Source organism: Cervus canadensis, chromosome 5, assembly GCF_019320065.1.
Source record: "Cervus canadensis isolate Bull #8, Minnesota chromosome 5, ASM1932006v1, whole genome shotgun sequence".
Taxonomy (NCBI): domain Eukaryota; kingdom Metazoa; phylum Chordata; class Mammalia; order Artiodactyla; family Cervidae; genus Cervus; species Cervus canadensis.
Genome location: NC_057390.1, coordinates 101236925 through 101260183, shown reverse-complemented (window position 1 = coordinate 101260183; position 23259 = coordinate 101236925). Strand labels below are relative to the sequence as shown.

The following is a 23259-nucleotide window of genomic DNA, read 5'->3' as shown; positions in this document are numbered from 1 at the left end:
TCACCCCTGATATGGGGAGGGGGCGGGAGGGGCCGGGCAGCTCAGCGTGAGATGGAGACGATCCTGGTGATCCCGAGGCTCAGTGTTGTCACCCCTGATATGGGGAGAGGGCAGGGGGGCCGGCAGGGAGGACGTGGGGGTGGGCTGTCGGAGGACCCAGCATGGTGGCTCCACGGGCGCCCCCACACTGGGGAGGGGCTTGCTGCGGGGGACGCCCTGTCTGGTGTCTCCTCGTCAGGAGGGAACAGAGTGCCCAGGGCCCCTCGTCTGCCTGGCGGGCCTGCTGTGTCCAGGAGGGCCCAGGCGAGCTGGCCGCCCCCACTGGGGAGCCACACTGACCCTGTGTGGAGGGACCCCTCGTCCCCAGTCTCCAGGGAGGCTGGGCTGGGGTCCCCTCCCACCACGAGAAAGGAGACCCTGGTCGCCATCGGCTGCCTGTCAGGTGGTACGACGCCCCAGGGGGATCTGGGGAAACTGCAGGTCAGCGTCAGAAGAGGTCAGAGGTCACTGCTGATGCGGTCCCCTCCCCAGGGGCAGTGCCTGTGTGCAGCCAGGCCTGGGGGGTTGGGGGAGACCAGCAGAGGCGTCCGGGTCCGGGGCCCAGTGTCCGGCCGTCCCTGTCCTATGTGCCTGGCCCCCCTCACTCCCACCTCGGCCTCCAGTCTGTGGGGGCCCAGGGGGCCGGGCATTCCCCACCTGCACACGTGTCCCCACCTGGGGCTGGGGCTGACCCCGCCACCCTCACACCCTCCCCCAACCACAGGACCACCCAAACCTGCGCTCATGGGCATCAGATCCCTCCCCTAGCCACACGACCACCCAAACCTGCGCTCGTGGGCATCAGATTCCTCCCCCAACTTCAGGACCACCCAAACCTGAGCTTGTGGGCATCAGACCTGCAGAGACCCCCCACGACTTCAGGCAGAGCTGCCAGCACCCACCTCTCCCCGGACCCCCACGCCCATCAGACAGAGACACACACCACGGGGACCCAAGACAGCGGCAGGTCCTCTGGTCCTTCCTGCAAGGCTTCCACCTCCCCGGCCTCCCCCCTCACCCCCCGAGGGACCCCACAGACAGGCCAAGCCACCAGGGAGGCTGAAGCTTTTCATTTGAAGCCAGGAGAGGGGAGGGAGGACTGGGGGAGAAGGGGGGCGGGGAGCAGGGGGTGGGGAGGGAGGGCTGGGGGAGAAGGGGGCGGGGAGCAGGGGGGTGAGGAGGGAGGGCTGGGGGAGAACGGGGGCGGGTCTTGATGGCGCTGCCCGGGGGCTGCCGTGGAGCCTCAGTGCCCCCTGCCCTGGAAAGGAGGGGAGAGGTCATGCAGGAAGGGGGCAGACGGGGCTCTCCCTGCCCCCAGGGCTGCAGCATGGGGGCCGGAATGCACCTTCCCAGGGGCACAGCTGGGCGGGCACAGACGTTCCGAGTTACACAACAGTCAGCCCTGAGCGCAGAGGGCGCCTGAGGTGCGGAGTGAAGCCCAGGAACAGACCCTGCAGGGTGGGGCCGGCCGGGGGGGCCCTCAGAGCAGAGACGCCTCCTCCCGGCCATGCGGGGTCCCCCCTGCCTGCCCTGACGGGCCCGGTGGACCCGGATGCCCCACTGAACCGGGACCCTCAACAGCTTCAAGGACCACTCACCCTAGTCACTTGCAGGCTCGCAGCTTTCTGTAGAGACCAAGCCAAGCCCAGGAGTGAGCAGACGCCCCGCACAGCGGCCCAGACCCCTCACCGCCCGAGCAGGGACGTGGGTCACGGAGACCCAGAGAGGGACTCCCGGGCTCCCTGTGACCCGTCACAGCGCTGACGTCTCCCCACCGAGGGGCTGGGGAGGGGCAGGAGTGGCCGGGGGCCGGAGAGGGGCAGGAGAGGATGGAGGGAGGGACCCGGGATGTGAAGAGGACGCAGAGAGGACCCAGGGCTGACGCGGGCTGGCCCCTCACCCATCTGCTCAGGTGTGATGACGTCCTCCGGGGAAAAGCCCTTGCGCTGTGCGAATTTCTTAAAGGCCTCCAGGGCCTCTGGGCTCACGTCGGGATTTCTACCTACAGGCCAGGTGCCTGGTGAGTCAGGCCTCGGGGGGCACCCGGGAGCAGGGTACCTCCCAGCACCCGGGGAGGGCACAGGGCTGGAGGGGTCCATCTGGGGTGGGCGCCGAGCAGGTGTGGAGGAGACGGGCCCCTCCCAGCCAACAGGTCCCGGGGAAGGAGCGGGGGAGGCCCCAGGGAACACCGGAGTCCCTGGAGTCTCTGGGGGGACTCGGGCTGGATCCCAGAGCCCCCTGCAGGGTCAGGCCCCTGACCTGGTAGGGCTCCCCTCCCAGAGGAACTGCGCTGCCCTCTGACCAGAGAAGCCTGGCCTTTGTCCCCCGTGAGGGTCCCTGCCCCAAGAATTCCTCCATCTGCACCTCCTGCCTCCCCGACACTGACCCGGCCCTGGCCCGAGACCCCAGGAAGCGGGACTTGGAATGTGCCTCCAGAGCAGTCTGTCGGGTCAGAGGGCGCTGCCTGCAGAGGCCCCTGGGCACACCAGAGCCAGCGCGGGCCTGTGCCTGTCTCGGGCCCTCAAGCGCTCCCCCTTCGGAGGTGCCAAAGCCCTGGGCAGAGAAGGGCTGTTGCTGGGCAGACAGGGCCCCTGGAGCAGAGACAGGGCCAGGCCGGGGTCGGGGGGGACTCACTCAAGAGCTTGGCTCCTCTGAACATTCCCCCTTCGAACGGCCCTTCGCAGTAAAACAGGAGGTGGTCCTTCGCGGGCAACTCCTCCACGTCCACGTGGGTCTTGCCCCTCGCTGCGGAGGACCAAGGGCAGGAGCGAGTCCTGGGGCCCGGCTTGGGGCCGGCCGGGGGCCCCCGATTGCCACGCCCCCCGCCCCAGATCTAGTCACCTGTCCCCTGGGGCCCGCGCCTGCCCTGAGTCCCAGCAGGGGGCGCCCCACTCTGACGGCCCCCTCCGGCCACAGGTCCGGGCCTGGGGCTCCGGCTCTGGGGGCCACCCCACCACACTCACAGGCAGTGTACGTGCCGGACACGTTGGTCTTCTCCAGGACGACGTCCACGTCGTAGCAGAACCCCCGGTCCCTGGAAGACACAGTCCCTGCTCAGGGGCCTGAGGTCCCCTCCACCCTGGGGACGCTCGGGGCCCCACCCCGACCGTGGAGCAGTGCAGGGGACCCCAACTCCAGGTGGAGCCTTCTGCTACTCCGCCCGCGTCCCAGCAGAGCCCCGGCCCCTGATCCTGCAGAGTTCAGCGGGCGTCCAGCCTCTCCCCGCGCCTGCAGGATGGTGGGAGGACCAGCAGGGCCTGATGAAGGGCCTCGGGCCGGGAAAGCAGGGCCCGCGTGCGTCCAGGAGCTGCCCACTCACCTGTGTGTCATGGAGGCCCACACGTGGGTGTCGCTCAGGACGGAGAACGTGATGGGGAACACCCTGTCCCCTGTGAGGCCCTTGTTCTCCACGAAGGCCGTGATGAACCACTTCCCCGAAACCTGAAACACGTGTGGACCTGGCGGCCGCCTCTCCTCCGCCTCACCAGCCACGCTGCCCACAGCCAGCTCCCTCGACCCCGACGCCCCCTGGAGCCCCTCGGACGCCCCCAGGCTGCTCCCCTGGCACATCTGCAGCCCCTCCTTCTAGCTCCTTCCTGGGGCACCGCGGGGGGCTGAGCGCAGGGGCGGAGGCCCCGTTGGCCCCCAGTCTCCCAGCCCCGGCGGTCACTGTCTGTGGGGAGGGTCAGGGCCGAGCCCTAAACCGTATCTCCCTTCTGACCCCGAGACACTGGCGTCCGTGGACAGGGAGGGCTCAGCCTGGGACCCCCGCCCCCCACCGTCCCCCGGAGCCTCACATCCGGCCCCTGGAAGGACAGGCTGTCCCGGGCCTGCAGGGCCGAGGTCAGGCCGAGGGCGACGGTCAGCATCAGGGTCAGCGTCCTCATCCTGGGGGCTCTGGGCTCACGCCGCCGGCAGGTCCTCTCGCTGAGGTTCCGAGAGGCTCTGCAGGCCCTCCCTCAGCCGCCTCTTATTCCCCCTGGCCCAGGGTCCCGGGGCACTTGGCACAGACCCCCGCGCTCTGTGGCCAGCTGGCAAGGGAACCTATCATTTCCACCCACGGCTCATTAAGCCTTCGGGCCGGGCCACAGGGCCCCACGCGGTCTGTGGGGGGCGGAGGGCCGCCCTGCAGGTGGGGCGACGGGAGGGGGCCTCCGGCCTCGCCCTCAGCCTGCTCCCCTCTCCGAGCGCACCTTCCCCCTCCTGCAGGGTCTGCCGTGAGCAGGAAGTCTGAGCCGCAGGAGAACAGGGCGGGTGAGGAAGGCGGTGGGGGGCGTCCAGCTCAGTCCTGGCCTCTCTGCCCTGACGGCCGGTTGTCCCTACAGCCCCTGGCCTGTGACCTTCTGCCCTCTTTGAGGATTCAGGGCTCAGCTTCATCACGGCATCCTTGGGGAGCCCTCCCAGGTACACCCCAACTGTGTCACACTCCCCATGGATTGTCTGTGAAGAACAGGTTTCATGTCCTGGGCCCCCAGACTGGGGAGGCTGGGAACGGTAGAAATGTATCCCCTCCCAGTGCTGAGGCCTGAAGTCTGAGATCCGGGTGCCCGTAGGGCCGGCCCCCTGCAGTCTCCGGGGGGCAGGGTGGTCCTTCCTGCCTCCTGCAGCCCCCGGCGGCCCCTGGCTTGTGGCCACACCCCCGACCGTCCACTCTGTCTTCTCACGCCTCCTCCTATGTGTCTGTCTGGACACCAGCCCTGGGCTGCAGGGCGATCTCACTTCACCATCGATAACTCAGTCCCACCTCCCAGGCCCGGATGGGGCGTTTGGGGGCCACCCGGCCCACTGCCCTGGAGCTCCCACCTGAATGGCCCCACCGGCATCTGTCCACCCGTCTGTGCCCTGGGTGGTGCCCGCTTCTTCGCACTGCACGTCCAGGGTACGGAGGGACCCCCGCCCTCAGAGGGGCCACCCGGCCTCCGGGGGAGCTCAGGCCTCCCGCGTGGCGGCCCCTCGCCCTGTCTGACCGCCCTCTGCGGTGTCCAGCTGTCCGCATTTCACAACAGCCAGATCAGGAACACAGAGCACTGGGCCAGCGCCGGGGCCCCCTTCTCTTCCCGGGGACGGAGGAGGTGCTGGTCTTGGCGTGCCTTCCTGGGACTCGGGGCTGACCCGAGAAGGCGGCCAGGGCCACAGGTGGACCCTAGGGCCCCACAAAGGCATGTTTGTGCCCGTACAGGGCAGGGTGTGCCCCCTCCGGCCACCATGCACTCGCATGACCCTACCCCCTGGGGACAGAACCGAACATTTAGCTGGACCCAGTAATTACCGCGATTACCATCCAAGGTGCCACTGAGCACAGGCCTGCCCTCCCAGGCTGGTCAGGGGGCAGGCCCAGTGCCCTTTCAGGAGACGAGGAGGCAGGTCCGGCCACAGGGAGAGGCTCCTGTGTTCCTGGTCTGTGTGACCCTTTCCCGGAGCCTGGCAGGACGGTGCCCCCTGCCACGTCTTGGAGAGACAGGGTGTCGCCTGGACCCAGAACACCCTGGCTTCTGCAGAGGCCCCTCAGCCCGGCCCACTGTCAGAAGGGGACAGTCGGGCACCGGGCGCCCAAGAGGCAGTGTTGGTCCACGGCCCAGCTGAGGTTCGCTGGGAAATGGGCAGAAGCTGGCAGCCAAGCAGGCTCTGAGCAGCCAGCCCGAGGCAGACAAGAAGTCATTCAGCCCGTGTTTATAGACGCAGGTCCGTGTGAGTGATGGTCAGGCAGGCTCGTACGTCAGCAGGAGGCCCACAGGTTCTCTGGGCAAAGGTGTACCGGCAGTTCTGGGAGAAAGGATGACCTTCTCGACAGCCTGTGCTGGAGCGGCTGACACCGACCCGCACGTGGGGCAGCTCCGCATCCGCCACGCCTCAGCCTCCCTTTCCGAATTATCTCTGCCTTCATCACAGCCTAATCTGCCGGAAGCAGACAGACAAAGAAGTCAGTAAGTGAACCTGTAATCAGATGAGGCCGCTACCCAACCCACGCTCGGCTGCTCAAAAGGCCGATACTCGAGCGCCAAGAGCTGGTGGAGAAGGAAAAGCTGCTTCACTCAGGAGGCCGGCAGCCCGGGGGGACGGCGGGCCGGGGCCCCAGACCGTCCCGAGCTGCTGGTTAGGAGACTGGCTTCAAAGGCCGCGTGGGGAGGGGGCCTCAAAGGTGTGAGCAGCTTGTGCTCAAAGCTCCGGGTGGCTGTGAGCATCACCAGCCTGCTGGTTTCAGGGGGTCTGGGGTCTCTGTGCCGTGGTCAGCAGTTTTCACCTGGCGGGGTCCGCTTTCTGTAAAAACACCTTTAAAGCGTGTGTCGGGCCTAAACTGTCAGCAGCTTCCTGTCCCAACGGTTGTTCTTGGTTTCTCCTGCGCATTTCCTAATCACTATGTCTTGAGCCAACCCTTTGAGAACCAGGGGAGGCCCAGGAGGCAAAAGCTAGGGACACGGGAGCTGGTTTGGGGTCTCAATCCCCCCTTTCTTTTATACTCGACCATCTTGAGGGGAACAGGTTCAGGAAAAGACAGGGAAGACAGTTTTGGATAGAGCTTAGTTCTAAACTTGGCAGAGGGACTCGGTTTTAAGGGGACTCAGTTTCAAACTGAGTGTTCAAATCACAGAGCAAACCTAAGACAGAGAGAGGAGGGATTTAACACCAAGAAGCCAAAACCCTGCAAAGGAACCGTGAGGAAGCCTCGTCTAAAGCCAAGCTGGGCGTCCCTGGTGCCCAGCAGGTGAGAGCCCAACGGCCAGTGCCTAGGCACCCACTGCACCCCTGATCCGGGAAGAGCCCACATGCCCAGGGGCCACGCAGCCCCCCCGTGCTCCACGATGAGAAGCCCGCCCACCACAACTAGAGACCAGCCCCCGCTCTCTGCAACCAGGGCCCGCCTTCACGCAGCAACCAAGACCCAGTGCAGCCAAGAAATAAGTGAACAAGTAAACAGACGTTAAAAATAAGTAAATAAAGCCAACGCTGGTTCTCCTAGGAGGACTGATAGACGAGATCAAGGAAGAGGCAAACACAAGAGGTACTTGTGAACAGAGGCAAAGCAGAAGGTAAAGCTTCAGAACCACAGAGCAGAGAATCCAGAAGAACCGAGGTCTGGGGTCCCCGCGGGCGCCCTCCTGCCCCGCCCCGCAATGCAGCTTTTAGGCGGGTGGCTGCTGGGACCACTGGCAGGTAAGACCTGGAGCCCAGAGCAACGCAGGACCAGGCAGGAGGTCCGTTGCACCTTCTTGGAGGGAGCACGACCCCCAGAGACCCCCAGACCCTGTGCAGAAGGGGTGCCACCCCCACAAGCCCCACGTGCGCCGCCTGGAGCAGGCAGAGCTTTCTTTAATTTCAGTCTGCGTTGGCAACAAGGAGTTCATGATCTGAGCCACAGTCAGCTCCCGGTCTTGTTTTTGCTGACTGTATAGAGTTTCTCTATCTTTGGCTGCAAAGAATATAATCAATCTGATTTTGGTGTTGACCATCTGGTGATGTCCATGTGTAGAGTCTTCTCTTGTGCTGTTGGAAGAGGGTGTTTGCTGTGACCAGTGCATTCTCTTGGCAAAACTCCATTAGCCTTTGCCCTGCTTCATTCTGTACTCCAAGGCCAAATTTGCCTGTTACTCCAGGTGTTTCTTGACTTCCTCCTTTTGCATTCCAGTCCCCTTTGATGAACTGTCTCCCTGGTGGCTCAGACGGTAAAGCGTCTGCCTGCAATGTGGGAGGCCAGGGTCGGATCCCTGGGTTGGGAAGATCCCCTGGACTAGGAAATGGCAACCCACTCCAGTACTCTTTCCTGGAGAATCCCATGGACAGAGGAGCCTGGTAGGCTACGGTCTGTGGGGTCGCAAAGAGTCGGACACAACTGAGCAACTTCACTTTCCTTTTCCTTTCCCCTAGGATGAAAAGGACGTCTTTTTTCGGTGTTAGTTCTAGAAGGTCTTGTAGGTCTTCATGTAACCGTTCAACTTCAGCTTCTTCAGCATTAGTGGCTGGGGCATAGACTTGGATTACTGTGATATTGATGGTTTACCTTGGAAACGAATACAGATCATTCTGTCGTTTTTATATGCACCTAAGGAGAGCAGGTAAGGAAGCAACAGTTAGAACTGGACATGGACCAACAGACTGGTTCCAAATAGGAAAAAGGGTACATCAAGGCTGTATATTGTCACCCTGCTTATTTAACTTATATGCAGAGTACATCATGAGGAACGCTGGGCTGGAAGAAGCACAAGCTGGAATCAAGATTGCAGGGAGAAATATCAATAACCTCAGATATGCAGATGACACCATCCTTATGGCAGAAAGTGAAGAGGAACTAAAAAGCCTCTTGATGAAAGTGAAAGAGGAGAGTGAAAAAGTTGGCTTAAAGCTCAACATTCAGAAAACTAAGATCATGGCATCTGGTCCCATCACTTCATGGGAAATAGATGGGGGAACAGTAGAAACAGTGGCTGACTTTATTTTCTTCGGCTCCAAAATCACTGCAGATGGTGATTGCAGCCATGAAATTAAAAGCCACTTACTCCTTGGAAGGAAAGTTATGACCAACCTATACAGCATATTAAAAAGCAGAGACATTACTTTGTCAACAAAGGTCCGTTTGGTCAAGGCTATGGTTTTTCCAGGAGTCATGTATGGATGTGAGAGTTGGACTATAAAGAAACCTAAGTGCCGAAAAATTGATGCCTTTGAACTGTGGTGTTGGAGAAGACTCTTGAGAGTCCCTTGGACTGCAAGGAGATCCAACCAGTCCATCCTAAAGGAGATCGGTCCTGGGTGTTCATTGGAAGGACTGATGCTGAAGCTGAAACTCCAATACTTTGGCCACCTCATGGGAAGAGTGGCTCATTGGAAAAGACCCTGATGCTGGGAGGGACTGGGGGCAGGAGAAGGGGACAGCAGAGGATGAGATGGTTGGATGGCATCACCGACTCGATGGGCATGAGTTTGAGTGAATTCCGGGAGTTGGTGATGGACAGGGAGGCCTGGCGTGCTGCGGTTCATGGGGTCTCAGAGTCGGACACGCCTGAGCGACTGAACTGAACTGGACTAAAGAAGAGCAGTGGCCATGCAGTGGAGTGACGAGGTTATCTGAGCCGTGTAAGGGGGGCCGTCATGTCAGGGACCCCAGGACCTCCAGAGCCGTCCTTCCAGGCACAGAGGCAGCCCTGACCACAGGCCCCCGGGGCTCCTTCCCCCAGGGCCTCCTCTGGGGCAGAAGCTCGCTTGGAGCAGCGCAGGGATGGCCAGGCTGCTCCTCAGCCGACCGCGCCCCGCACGGGGGGGAGGGGGGCCAGCTGAGTGAGCCCCGTGCAGGGTCTGGCTCTAGGGAAAGCCCGCCTAAGACGCTGTCCTGCTTTCCCATTGCAGCACCCCTGTGCACTAACCCGGGTGAGCATCGTGAATCAGCGGTGACACGCGGCGCTCGCCGGCCATCAGTGCGCCCCCTTCTGTCGGGATTGTGAAGTGCGGCTCCTTTAGGAAATGCTGAGCCGCTTCCAGAGGGTGAGATGGCTGGATGGCATCACCGACTCCATGGGCCTGAGTTTGAGCGAACTCCGGGAGTTGGTGATGGACAGGGAGGCCTGGCGTGCTGCAGCCCATGGGTCGCAAAGAGTCGGACACGACTGAGCGACTGAACTGAACTGAACTGAGCCACTTCCAGCCTGGCCAAGCAGCTCCCAGGGCTCCACGCCTCCACCAGCGAGCAATTATTAACTCTGGACAAAACGTGAAAACACCCATTTAAGGTGTTGCAGAGCCACCAGGGGCAGACCAGTGGACCGTGCTGCAGGTCAGCCAGCCCCGGAAGAAGGTAACGAAGGGCCTTGGACCCGATACCTGGGCCCCCTGCTGCTCACCTGAGGCCCGCCCTGTGTCCGCCACCGGGAGCGGGCAGAGCTCTGATAGGAACCCTGCGCCCTCGCGGCTTGAAAAACCTGCCACGGAGCTCCTGGGCTCCACCCTGGGGTGATGCCATCGAGGAGCTGCGGACAAGAGGTGCTGGCAGACCCCCAGGGGAAGGGCAGCCCTCTGGGCCCTCCCCCGGTGAACGGCCAGGGAACCCACGCCCGCAGGCTGCCCCTTGGAGCAGAGCGGCCCTCGTGAGCCCCGAGTGCGGCCAAGCCGAGTGACCGCACCCGAGGCGCCTGTGCACCCACCACAGGTGACCTCGAAGTTGGGTGTCCGGAGGACCTGCCGCGTCGAGACCCTCAGACGCTGGGTAAGACCCCAGCTCCCTTCTGAGACCGGGGAGCCAGGTCCAGGTGTGGTGGGTCGGCTCGGTGCCATCCTGCCCACTGGGAGCCGCGGCCGGGCGCGGGCAGTTCCCCTTCCGGACTGGCCGGCCACGCCCACACTTCACACCTGCCCATCGGGCTCTCCTGCTCAGGGCCCCCACGCGGCAGCCCGACTGCCCAGGGCCAGGCCCCTGTTCCCGGAGCCCCTGAAGTTATTCCAAGGGCCCATCCACAGGGAGCCCAGGACAGCCCGCTCCCCCAGCTGAGCAGCCCCACGACTCCAGCTCCTGCCAACCTGTCCCCAGCGCAGCCCTGACGCGGCCCTGCCCGGCAGGCTCTGTGCCCAGGGCCGTCCAGAACCCTGCCTCTCATCTCCGAGGCTCACTGCCTCGTGGACGCCATCAGAGATTCTTTAAATCTTATAGAAAACACCAAAAATCCTCCAAAAGGTGTCTGAACAAGTTGATCTGTGGTGGTTCACCCCCAGGGCCATAACTCACCTTCCCAGACCTGCCCAGGCACGGACCTGGGGTCCTCCCCCCCGAGGCCAGGGGGATCCCACCTCAGCACCCTCCCGCCTCAGCCCCCTCCGAGGGACCCCATAGACAAGCAGAACCACTGGGGATGCTGAAACTCTTTATTTGAAGCCAGGAGAGGGGTGGGGAGCTGGGAGGGAGGGGGTGCAGCGGCCCGTGCCCCAGGGACAGGGCTCCCTCCACGTCCTGCAGGGTGGACGCTCCTGAAGGTGCTGCCCGGGGGCTGCCGTGGCCCCTCGGTGCCCCCTGCCCTGCAGAGGAGGGGGCGGGTCATGATGCCAGGACGGGGGAGGGGCAGCATGCTCCGAGTGAGGCAGCGGGGGGTGTGGGGCCCTCAGGGAGCCCTGGGCAAGTAAAGGGGTCCTTCCACAAGGTTGTCTTCAGGCCTCCAAGCCCACGTGTGAAGGTGTGACGACGTGACTTCAGGCCAGTGAGGGCAATGTGACAATGTTCTGGACTCTGACTCTGCTCACACCTGGGCAGGTAACCTTGGGCACGCTGCTGAAACGCCACCCTCCCAAGGCACCTGCCGCCGGTGAGGGACCCGGGGGTCGGAGCTTTCTGCGTGGGGCACCCCAGCTCCGACCCTTCTAAGCAGCTCATTGGGAATCAGAGTCACGGTGATACAGGGGGGTGAGGAGGGACTTCACACCTGCTGGCAAGCACATGGGGCGTTGGGGGGGTGCCAGGAAGCAGACAGCCTCCCCCCTGCAAGGGGTTTCCCCGCTGCCCAGGACTGACGCTCTGAGCCCATCTGAAGGCACTGCCCAAGGGCCAGGAGAGCCCAGGAGCAGACGCTCCACCCGCCTGGCCCAGGTGGGAGCAGGCCTGGGGAATCGACCAGGTGATCTCTCAAAGCCCCAGGGACCCCAAGACCCCAAGGGTGCTCTGCAGCTGTCCACTTACCCTAGTTTCCTCCGGGAGAGCAAGTTTCTGCAGAAAAAGGAAGCACATTTCAGAAGACCCCAGGGAACACCCTAGCGCAGGGCCCCTCCATCGGACAGCGCTTCACGTGACCCCAGCGAGGACGAAGCCCCCGTCACTGCGGCCTGTCCTCATCAGCTGTGGCTCTGCTGACGGCCCCGCGCGGGCACCAGCCAGCAGCAGGCCCGTGGGCTTCTCACCACTCTGCAGGGGCCTGAAGATCTCCAGGTTCAAACTTTGGGCTTCTGCGAACTCCGTGAATTCCACCAAGGCCTCCGGGCTGTTCTCCAGGTTTCTTCCTGTGGTAAAACCAGATGGGAGGGTGAAGGGCAGAACCAAGAGTGACCGCGTCCCAGCCTGGGGAAGTGAGGGGCCGCCTTGGGCCGGAGGGGAGGCCACACAGCCACCGGGGGCTGGACCCACGGGCCCAGGGCCGGGCGGAGAGCCAGGCTGGATAAGCAGACCCGCCCAGGAGGCTCGGGGGCACGGGGCGCCCACACGCCAGCCTGGGCGGGGCAGGAAGTGCCCTCAGCAAACGCCCCGAGGATGGAAGGTCTGCCTGGGAGGGAGTCCACGCCGGCCGCTGGGCTGACGCTCACTCTGCTCCTGGCCACAGGGACCCTCCGTGACCCTCGGGGCCCCCTGTCCGCAGGCAGGAGGGTCCTAAGGCTCCGATGCCTGCCTGAGCCTCGTCCCCGTAATGAAGCCCCAGGAGCTGGAATTTCCTTCCCACTCGGGGTCCATGCAGACACCGCTCTCCCCCCGAAGGCAGCCCCCCGAGGAGCGGAGCCGAGGGTGATGCTGCAAGGAGTTGCCTGGTGAGTGGTGAGGCCCGCCCTGACACTGACGCTGGCGTCCTGCGCCCACCGCGTCCCCCGCGGAGACCAAGCCATGACGTGGCACCTGCTGCCTCCTCGGGGGCTTCTCCTGAGCAGAAGGCACGGCGGGGGGGCAGGAGGGGCTCTGCGGGGGCCGGGATGTGGGACCCTCACCCAGAAGCCTCGCCATGCGGACCTGCCGCCCAGCCAGCTCGCCCTCACAGTATAGGATGAAGTGGTCTCGCGCCCGCAACGGTAAGATGAACACCTCACGCCTGCCCCCATCTGCAGAGGGCGGGACATGGTCCTGAACAACCCGGCCCCTGACCCCCAGGCCTGGGCCCCCAGCTCCCGGGACAGGCCCTGCCCGGGACGTGGTCACCCAGTGGGCAGGTCCCAGGGGGTCTCGGGGGGTCCAAAGAGGCTAGAGCAGGGGGAGCTTCAGCTCTGCTCCAGCCGGAGCGGGGACCGGCCAGCCCCTCCGGACGAGTGCGTCACACCTGGACGTGGCGTCAGGCGTTCACACCTCTCAGGCAGACTGACCGGTGGGAGGGGTCGCCGGGCACTTAAGGGGGTCAGAAAGGAGTGGGGCTTCCCTGGCTGAAGGGCGACCCCCAGAAACCTGCCGGGATCCACCTCCCACCCCAACCTGGGGCTCCAGGACTCACAGGCCGTGTACCTGCCGGGATCGTCGGTCTTCTCCAGGAGCAGGCTCGCCTCCTGGCACCGACCGTCAGCCCTGGGACACAGAGGCCGTGCTCAGCTGGTGCCTGGGTGGTGCGGCCACCTTGGAAACCCGGCCCAGCCCGGGCACCGTGCGCCCTGCCCCACGGCAGCCGCCGGCAGGCCCAAGTCCGAGGCAGCCCTGGGAGCATGGTGCTTCTCCCACCAAGTCCAGGCTCCAGCGGGGCCTTCAGCATCTCACGCGGCAGTTCCTCGGGTCTCCCAGCCCTGCCCCGCCACTCACAAGGTCCCATCTGGGACCCGTCCCTGCACGGGGTCCCCAGTGAGGCAGTGAGCCCTCAGAGCTGTCCAGGGCTGAGCGTCATTCACGGGGTCGGGACGGACCCCAGTGTGGCCTGCCCACCCCCCAGACACCGCTCTCCTGCCGTGGGAAGGGGTCAGTGGGGATGGGGGAGGTGACTCTCACTGCGAGGTGACTTTGGCCTCCAGGTCGCCCCCCTCCAGGACGCTGAAGGTCATGGCCAGCACCGACTCCTGATCCTTCCCGAGAACGTCCTGGTCTGTGGTCACGGCCTTCAGATACCACTTTCCTGACACCTGGAGAGAGCTGCCTGCCATCAGGGCTCAGGCTGAGCACCCCAGCCCCACTCAGCGGCCCCGGGCTGCAGCGCAGTGCCTCTCCCGCCTCCCACCCTCAGCAGATGCCCGGCACCCTCGCCGGCCCCACCCCAGGTGGGCACCAGCCCCACAGCGCCCTGGAGGCCATGGCCACCCTGGGCCCATTTGTCTCAGACGCCCTTCGCTCAGTTTGACCACAGCCTCGGGGGCAAGGGTTGGTGTCTCTCCCAGGGACCCCTCCAGCTGTCCCAGCTCCAGCCAAGCCTCACGTCCTCAGTCGAGCTGTCCAGGACTGGGGCGACCTGGGCCTGCAGGGAGGCAACGAGGCCGAGGGTCAGGAGCAGGGCCCTCATCTCCTGGGGTCTGCACGCACAGCCGCTGACAGGTCACTCGCTGGGCGCAGAGAGGCTGTGCCGGCCACTCAGGCAGCGGCCCTTTATGTCCCACGGCCCAGGGGCCCCACGGAACTTGGCAGAGACCATCACCCAATCCCTTCCTGGCCATAAACCGCGGCCAATTCTGCAGTGAGCAGATAAAGGTCACTATTGTTGATGCTGCTGAACCACCCTTGTTCACCTTCGAGAGTCATCACTGCGCTGCCCAGGCTGGAGGCCGGGCTTTGCAGGCCCATCCCCGGGGGGCAGGCACGGGAGCCTCGCAGTGCCAGCACCAGGGCAACACGCTCGCCACCAGGGAGGACGTGGCTCAGATCAGAATGTCCCTGAGCGGCTTCTGAACCTCAGATTCAGCACCAGCCCACTGCGTGAATACAACCATGCATCTAAGGGGACGTGTGCACTCCTGGCAAGACGCGTACACTGTGTGAATACAGCCATGCATCTAAGGAGACGTGTACACTCCTGGCAAGACGCGTACACTGTGTGAATACAGCCATGCATCTCAGGGGACGTGTGCACTCCTGGCAAGACGCGTACACTGTGTGAATACAGCCATGCATCTCAGGGGACGTGTGCACTCCTGACAAGACGCGTACACTGTGTGAATACAACCATGCATCTAAGGGGACATGTGCACTCCTGACAAGATGTGCTGTAAGTGGGCACTTTGACGTCCCCTCTCTGCTCCACACACAGAGCAGCAATGGATCAGACGTGAGGAGGGAGGACCAAGACAGACACACACATAGACATGTACATGTACACACAGGTATGCACTCACACACTCATTCAGACACACACACAAACACACGAGTCACTCAGATAAAGACCTCACTCAGAAACTCACTGAGACGCACACAGACACTCAGACACGCACAACAAGGCACACACACTCATCCACACGCGTGTAGACACACTCACACACGCACACATACACACACTCGCTGAGACACACAGACCCACATACAGACACACTCAGGCATGCATTCACACAACACAGGCACACACACTCTTCCACACAGTCACACACACAATCAGACATACGTACACACTCAGACACCCTCACACAGATACACATACTCAGGCATACACGCACTCAGGCAAAGATAAAAGTGAAAGCATTAGTCGCTCAGTTGTGGCCGACTCTGCAACACTGTGGACTACAGCCCGCCGGGCTCCTCTGTCCATGGGATTCTCCAGGCAAGAACACTGGCGAGGGTTGCTAAGCCTTCCTCCACGGGATCTTCCCGACCCAGGGATCAAACCCAGGTCTCCCACATTGCAGGCGGATTCTTTACCGTCTGAGCCACCAGGGAAGCCCCAGACATAGATTCACACACTCAGTGGACACTGTGACTGCAGCCACGAAATTAAAAGATGCTTGCTCCTTGGAAAAATAGCTAAGTCAAACCTAAATAGTCTTTTAAAAAGCAGAGACCTCACTTTGCCGACAAAGGTACATACAGTCAAAGTTACGGTTTTTCCAGTAGTCATGTATGGATGTGAGAGTTGGACCATAAAGAAGGCTGAGTGCTGAAGAATTGACACTTTCAAACTGTGGTGTTGGAGAAGAGCCTTGAGAGTCCCTTGGACTGCAAGGAGATCAAACCAATCTTAAAGGAAATCAACCCTAAATATTCTTTGGAAGGACAGATGCTGAATCTGAAGCTCCAATACTTTGGCCACTTGGTGTGAAGAGTCTACTCATTGGACAAGACCCCGATGATGGGGAAGATTGAGGGAAGGAGGAGAAGGAAACGACAGAGGATGAGATGGTTGGATGGTATCACTGACTCAACAGACATGAGTTTGAGCAGACTCCAGGAGATGATGAAGGCAGGGAAGCCTGGTGTGCTGCAGTCCTTGAGGTCGCAGAGAGTCAGACACCATTTTGCAACTGAACAAGTGGAGAACAGGTGGCAACAGTATTCGTCAAGAAAATGTTGAATAAATGGAGCGTGGTATCTGTATGGAGAAGATACACAAGTGTAGCTCCATACCTCACCACATACAATCAAGTCCTGGTAGATTAGCAGGCATGAAGATGAAATGTGACTTGTAGAAACCTATGAAACAAAGGAATGGCAACGCCTCTGTGCCATAGAGGAAGGTCCCACAGATGTGAAAGACACAGACAGAGGAGGGGCAGCCCCCAGAAGGACTAGTCACCACCAGCTCACCGCAAAGCGTCCAGCCAGAGTCCACAGAGAGCCCCACAAACAAGCTGGAAAAAGACAACCAGCTGGACAGATGCGGAGCAGAGTGTAGACAGGATGACGGCAAGGGTGTGACCAGACCGAAACGGACAGGCACCGGGGGCTCGGGCGTCTCCCCTGGGCCGCAGGGGCTGCCAGGGCGGATGCCCAGGTCCTCACCCAAGGCGGCCGGGTGACGACGCTCCACGTGCCGGCACTGCCTCAGACCCGCGGTGCTCCCACGAGGCCCCTCCTCGCCCCAGCCGGGCTCTGAGTCAGCGGAAGCCATCCCGCCACACGCAGGGGGGCGTGGGCAGTGAGGCTCATGGGGCACGTCAAGGTCACCGGCGCTTCACTGTGGGGCTGAGCTCAGCCGCCTCCTCCCACCCTCCGGGCGGCTGCACCTCCCGCCTGGTCCAGTGACGCCGGCCAAGGGCCCAGCGTGTGCGGGTGAGCGGCGGGGAGCGGAGGACAGGGGAGCTCCGTTCTGCGTGAGCCCGGAACTGAGTCTGGGGTCAAGGGGTCCACATCCCTAATGTGAAGAGTCCTTGTTGATGTCCAGTCTAAACGCCACCCCTCACTGTCCAAAATTTCTTCATAGTGGGACCTGTGTAAACTCACCATGCGGTTCTATGCTGTTTTGTTTTTTTTAATTAGAGACGTTTTTCAAGCTGAAACATAGTTGATTTGCAATGCCGTATTAGTTTCAGGCATATAGCAAACAGATTGCTGCATGTGTATACTCTTTGTAGATTCTTCTCCATTATAGGCTATTGCAACATATGAATATAGTTCCCTGGGCTACACAGTAAGACCTGCTCTTTATATTATATATAGTAGTGTGTATCTTTGAAACCCAAACCCCTGGTTTATCGCTACCCCACTCTCCCCTTTGGAAGCTGCAAGTTTCTTTTCTCTATCTCTGAGTCTGTTTGTGTCTTGTGGATAAGTTCATTTGTATCATTTTTTTTAGATTTCGCATATGTGACGCCACATGGCATTGTATTTCTCTGTCTGACTGGCTTCTCTTAGCGTGACCGTCTCTCGGTCCGTCCCTGTTTCTGCAGAGGCATCATCCCCTTCTCCGTGTGGCCGTGGAATGCTGTGTGTGCATGCAGCTCTTCGTCCATTCGTCTGTCGATGGACACAGGTTGCTTCCTTGTCTTGGCTGTCGTAAATAGTGCCGCAGTGAACATCGGGGTCCATGCATCATTCTTAACTACAGTTTTCTCCAGGTACATGCCGGCTTTATGCCGTTTGGATGGTGACCACATCATCGATCAGAAGTCGTGTTTTACAGCAGAACCACAATAAGCGATGAGTCTATTTCACAGGAGCTGACCGTCAGAGCAGTGGCTAAAATGGGCAAAAGAAGTTTGACAGAAGTGTGCCAAGTGGTAACTCATCACATGTTATGGCTTTTCTTGAAGTTGGTACTTACCAGCTTTTTTAATGTGTAAGTTTGGGGGTGACCTCTCCCTCCCGATGAATGTTTATTCTCCTGTCCAACCTGGACTCATAATTCTTATTATTTCCGCTCCCCATCCATCGTGCCCATCTGTCCCTGCTGTCAGCCTCCCCGAGGCCTCCAGGCTTGACGCCACGCCCGCCTGCCTGAGCTTGGGCCTGTCCTTGCCCCCCTGCTGGCCTGCAGGAGAGGGACCCGGAGGTTCAGGCGGCCGCCGCCCCATCCAGGGGTCCCTGGCTCCCCCAGGGCTGGACTCCCACAGGCCTGGCGCCCACAGCCCGCCCCGGCTGAGCGGGTCCAGGTGGCAGCTGGGCCATTCTGCACCCTTGGCCATGGGCAGCCTCCGGGAAAGGTCATGCGTGTTTGTGTTCCGGCTGCTTCTCCTTCTCAGGCTCCGGCAAGGCCCCCGGCCTGTCTGAACAGTGGATGGCTTTGTCCAGCGATGAGCCGCATGTCACGGTGAACAGACAGAAATGCCTGAAGGCCACTTGGACCCATATCCTCCCGTCTCCTCTGCCAGGTCCAAGCCAGCGGACGTGGTTCCTGGGAGGTTTGCGAGCCTCCCCTCCGCTCCGCAAGCCCAGGGGGGCCTCCTCGGCTCCTCACACCCACGTCCCAGAGCAGATCCGGGAAACAGGGCTTCTGGAGGTGGGGCTCTCTGGGTCGTCGGCGCCCAGGGGTCACATCGGACTCCCTGGTGCGGTCAGCTTGGGGGCCTCAGCTCTGCGAGGAGCTGTCTGTCCCTTCGTCCCCACCACGCGGCCTCCACCCGGGTGCCCCGTCACCCACCCTCACCCCCACGCTGCCCACAGCACGGCCCTCGTCCCCGGCTCACCAGGGACTCACCCAGACGCCCAGCAATTCTCTCTCATTTCTTTCCGTCTTTGGTTTGGCAAGCCCTTGGTTGGAACTGCCCATGGGATGGCCCCCCACATACCAAGCACCAACAGAAAAGCTGCCCTCTGGACAAAATAGGATTTTTTTAACTCCTACTTTTGAGTTTTCAGCATTTTCTGATTTTTGTGTTATCAGAATAAAAAAAAAAGGCTATTCACATTAAATAGAAGGCAAATTGTTTGCGTTGTAATTGTGTATCTTTCAAGGAAAAAGTGGAAATTGCCTAAAATCTCTCCCCCCACGTGTCCCCCGGGAGTGTGACAGGGCTGTCACCAGACGCACGTTTAATCTGGGCTGATCGAATCCCTGGGGCGGCCGGCCGTTCCCTGTCGTGATGAACATGGCTGGTCGGGGTTTCCCGGGAACCTGAGTGGCCAGTGAGACAGCGTCCTGGGCTGCTGCACGTGGCGTGGGGCAGGGGACGGTGTTGGTGCCGGGACTCAGGGCCCCGCTGGGGTGCTGGTGGCAGACTCAGCCCCGCCCCCGCCCCCCCCCCGCCCCCCCCTGTCTCCAGGGTGAGCCTGATGGGTCTGCAGTAACCCATCCCTGGGATGACTGATCGTTCAGGACCCTGGAGAGAGACGGGGAAAGTGCCCAGGCACCCAGGGGCACCACAGGAGGCTGCCCAGGGCTTAGGGTCCAGCCATGCGAGCCGGCACGCTCCCAGTGGATTCAGCGGGGTGAGACGAAGCGTGATGCTGGCTCAGACGCCGAGTGTTCGGGGCATCCGACACCGTGGACCGAGGGCGGTGGGGGGGTGACGCAGGGTGGGCACCGAGGGAGACGGGGCCGCCAGGCAGCGAGGGGTCGGGGCGGGCAGGGCCCCGCACAGGTCAGCCAGGGCAGTGCCGCTGCTGCTTTCCAGCCACAAGGAAACGGCCCGAGGACAAAGCAACAGGAAGTGCCTCCGCAGCAAGTGACCTTTACAACCGCAGAGGAGGCGCGACTTCGCTCCCAGCGTCGCCGCCTTCCCTCCAGCCGCAGCTCACCGCGCCCGTGAGGGGGCAGCAGCCGCGTCCAAGTGCGGCGTCAGCTGGTGGCCGTCCTGGGTGGGCTGGAGCCGGCGGCGGGGGGTGGGGGGGCTGACCTGCAGCCCCGCACTGACCCCCGGAGCGGCCCAGGCGGACCGCCGGCTTCCCAGGGCCAGTTCAGCAACCACCGCCTTTCCACTCTAAGAAACCCAGAGCTCTCTCTGCAGCCCAGGCTTCAGGGTTCCGTCTCCTCTGCTTGGGAGAATGGGGGATGTTGTAGGTCGTGGTCGAAACCACCCCAGACAGAGTGAGACGGATGCAGTCTGGTGCCGCACCTCACCTTGAACTCTGCTCCAGCCGCCAGCAGTGGGAGCACGCCTGTAAAACCTGCTGGTTTGGTTCTGGAGATACGAGTAAGTCCTCTCCTTCCTTTGCCTCCAACAAGGGCCAGAATCACTCACGGCCAGGTCTGATTGCTCTGTTACATGTACTTTAACAACAGCTTCTACACACACTTTACACGCCGCGGTGTGTACTCACGCCATGATATGGTTCATCCCACGTGAACAAGTCAGTGATTTTTAGTACGTTTGAGGCGCTGTGCAACCTTCAGCATAACCTACTTTTAGGACATCCCTGTCGTCCCAAACAGGGTCCCCCTGCTCACCAAGCACCAAATGTCCATCTGGGTCCCACCCCGCCCCCGGGAACCACCCGTCGACTCTCCAGCACCGAGGATTCTCTATTGTGGACATTTCAGGGAGAGGGTCTGACAGCATGTGGCACCTCATGGGCACGGACCACGGGTGTTGCCTCTCGGAATTGTTTGTTCTTTGTTTCTTTTCAAAACATTATCTTTGCAGAGTTTGAGGACCACATAGACATGCACGCTCGGTCGTGTCTGACTCTGTGACCCCACGGACTGCAGCCCGCCAGGCTCGTCTGTCTGTGGGATTTCCAGGCACGAACACTGGGGTGGGTTGCCATGCCTCCTCCAGGGGATCTTCCCAACCCAGGGATTGAGCCCACGTCTGCCTCAGGGATGTCAAATCTTTCTCTGGCCCTGGGATGTGAGGGATGGGGTTCCAGTTTACGGTCTGTCTTTCCCGCTTTCTACATTTTTCCTACTTTCATTTTGGCCAAGGCAAAAACCAGCCCTTCTGTCTCTGGAGTGACACTGCGGATAGCGGGGTCTGCCCGGACACTACGCACATATTTACTAGAAGGACTTCATTTTGTACATGTCATCTTTAATCCATCTGAGATTTCCTTGTCAAATACAGAAATGCTATTTCAAATTAAAAAAAAAAAAAAGAAAACAAAATTAACTACTCCCCTCTTAAATACGTGGCCGACACAATAAGCGACCTTGTATGAGTCTATTGATAGGAAACGTCCAGAACAGTGAAGACGGGCAGAAAGCAGACCAGAGGTTGTCAGGGGCTGGGGCAGGGGCCGGGAGCCAAGCGCTCTGGGTTGGGGTCTCCCTCTGCGGAATGAAGGCTGCACATAATCGGGAATGGACTTAACATTCATCTGCAGCTCAGTTTAAATGAGGCAAGGTGATATTTTATTAGTTTTAATTTAGAGCCTAAAATATAAACCACTATACAAAATGCAAGAGAATAAAATTTTTCTAAAAAGTGGGGGAAGGGAAGGGAAGTTCTGGGGCCCGGGAGCAGGTAGAGGGTGTCGGGACCAACACTGAGGGCGGTTCTGGAGCTGGTTCTGTCTGCAGAGGCGACGCATCCCAGCCACTCAGACACCAAGACTCCAAACTTCCGTCCAGACCCGGGTCTGCCCTCCCCCTCCTCCCCTCCCCCTCCTCCCCTCCCCCTCCATCTCCAGCCACCCCGGCTCCCACCTCACCTGCCCTCTGGCCGAAGTCTCTTCCTCCTCTGAGTCTCCGCATCTCTGACCACCCCCCACCCCCGCCCCAGCTCACCGTTCAGAGCACGTGGGGCTGGCCGCCCCTGTCTTTCTGGTCTCGGCACCGGTGTCCCGTGGAGCCTTGTGGGCCCCCCAGGGCTCCCGGCCCTCCCCCAGGACCCGGACTCCGTTCCCTGGAGCACGGGCTCTTCTCTCACGCGGACTTGCTCTCCTGCTCTCGTCCACCCGCCCCTCCAGGCCGTGAGCTCCTGCAGGGCAGGGACCATCTGTCATGTCAGACCACCCCAGGCCTGACATGGCCCCTGTTCTTCGTGCCGGGGACGCAGTAGCTGAACCATCAACAGAGGGTCTCAGAGCCCCCTCCCGCCTCTGAGCAGCTGACTCGGTGGGCCTGGAGGCTGACAATAAAAGGTGCCTGTTGAGCCAGAGGCAGGCGGACGCCCAGAATGACCCTGGGCTATCCTCCACGGAGCAGAGTGGGCACTGCCCGCCCCCTCGTGGTCATCTCCAGCACTGCAGCCCCAGGCTGGAAAAGCAGAGACCAAATCCCTTGTCTGGGGTCCAGGTTCCCCGATGGCTCAGCGGGTAAAGAATCTGCTTGCAACGCAGAAGACACACCGGGAAGACCCCCTGGAGAAGGGAAAAGGCAGCCCCCTCAATACGCTTACCCGAAAAGCCCCATGGACAGAGGAGCCTGGCGGGACGTGACAGCAACTCAGCCAGGCGGTGGTTCCACCAGGGCCCCCCCTCCCCTCCCCGAGGGAGCAGGGCCTGCCAGCCCCTGGGCGAGAGGGACCTCTGCGCCTTCCTCGCCCCCTCCCCCTCCACTGTCCCCATGCCCAGGTCACTCCGGAGGCCTCCTCACCCCAACCAGGGGTCCAAATGAGGACCCCCAGGGGCCAACAAGCAGGGTCTTGTCCCTGGTCCCCGATGGGTGGTCCAGTCCCTGCCGCCTTCTGCACCCCTGGGTCCCCAGTCCCCCGTGTCCCCAGGCTGCCCCCTGCTCAGAAGGACCTCAGGGAGCAGAAGCTTTTTCCGAGGACTCGGAGCACATTAGGTCATGGACAGGGGAGCAAGGCCAGCAGACTCTCCTGCAATGTTATGGGGCCTCGGGGACCACCCCGTCTAAGCACCCCCTCTACAGGGAGTCCTCTCCTGGGGAGGAGCCTCATCCTAGCTCCTGGAGCCCAGAGTGGTGGACACAGGACCCCAGACCCTGTCTTCCCCAAGCCTCTCTAGGCATGGCCCGGCGGGCACCCTGGCGACCCCCTTCCCGTGCTATGGGCTGGGCATGTTGCTGAGGGGGTCATTATCTCCGTCCGCAACCTCCTCCTTCTCACCCCTCTCCCCTCCCCCCGTGTGCACACCCCTCTGACCCCCAGCAGGACAGTCAGTGACTGAGTTGTGTGTGTGTGCACGCGTGCACCTGGGCCCTCGTGGGGACGCCCAGAGGAATCGGCCCCCCCGGGAGGGGTGGGCAGGGGTCCTCCAGGACCTGAGGGGCTCTCGTCCCAGAGTAACCCTCACGGGAAGGTTGAGGTTAGCCGGGGATCAAATCTAGGGATCAAATCCCTGTTAAAACACAGGGAACAAAACCCAATCCCAGCGCCACG

The 23259-nt window shown here is 61.6% G+C and overlaps 2 protein-coding genes across 3 annotated transcripts; both read right to left on the bottom strand.

Annotated features, from left to right (window-relative positions):
- Positions 1 to 1198: 1198 nt before the first annotated feature.
- On the bottom strand, positions 1199 to 3668 carry LOC122442708 (vomeronasal secretory protein 1-like). Of its 2 annotated transcripts, none has more exons than XM_043470560.1 (6): positions 3359 to 3668; positions 3003 to 3073; positions 2674 to 2784; positions 1940 to 2041; positions 1638 to 1664; positions 1199 to 1297 (listed from the first exon to the last, which is right to left on the bottom strand). In XM_043470560.1, the coding sequence occupies exons 1-5, from the start codon at positions 3607 to 3609 to the stop codon at positions 1639 to 1641; spliced, it is 561 nt and encodes a 186-aa protein (XP_043326495.1). In that variant the 5' UTR covers positions 3610 to 3668; the 3' UTR covers positions 1199 to 1297; position 1638. The 2 variants fall into 2 exon arrangements, with proteins under 2 accessions (XP_043326495.1, XP_043326496.1); XM_043470561.1 differs by having other exon boundaries at positions 1238 to 1292.
- A 7221-nt stretch (positions 3669 to 10889) lies between these two features.
- Positions 10890 to 16709, bottom strand: LOC122442549 (lipocalin-1-like). The gene is made up of 9 exons (XM_043470402.1): positions 16539 to 16709; positions 16406 to 16449; positions 14097 to 14190; positions 13676 to 13806; positions 13194 to 13264; positions 12700 to 12810; positions 11908 to 12006; positions 11690 to 11716; positions 10890 to 11435 (listed from the first exon to the last, which is right to left on the bottom strand). Exons 1-8 carry the CDS (start codon positions 16707 to 16709, stop codon positions 11691 to 11693), a joined length of 747 nt encoding a protein of 248 aa, XP_043326337.1. The 3' UTR covers positions 10890 to 11435; position 11690.
- Positions 16710 to 23259: the final 6550 nt, after the last annotated feature.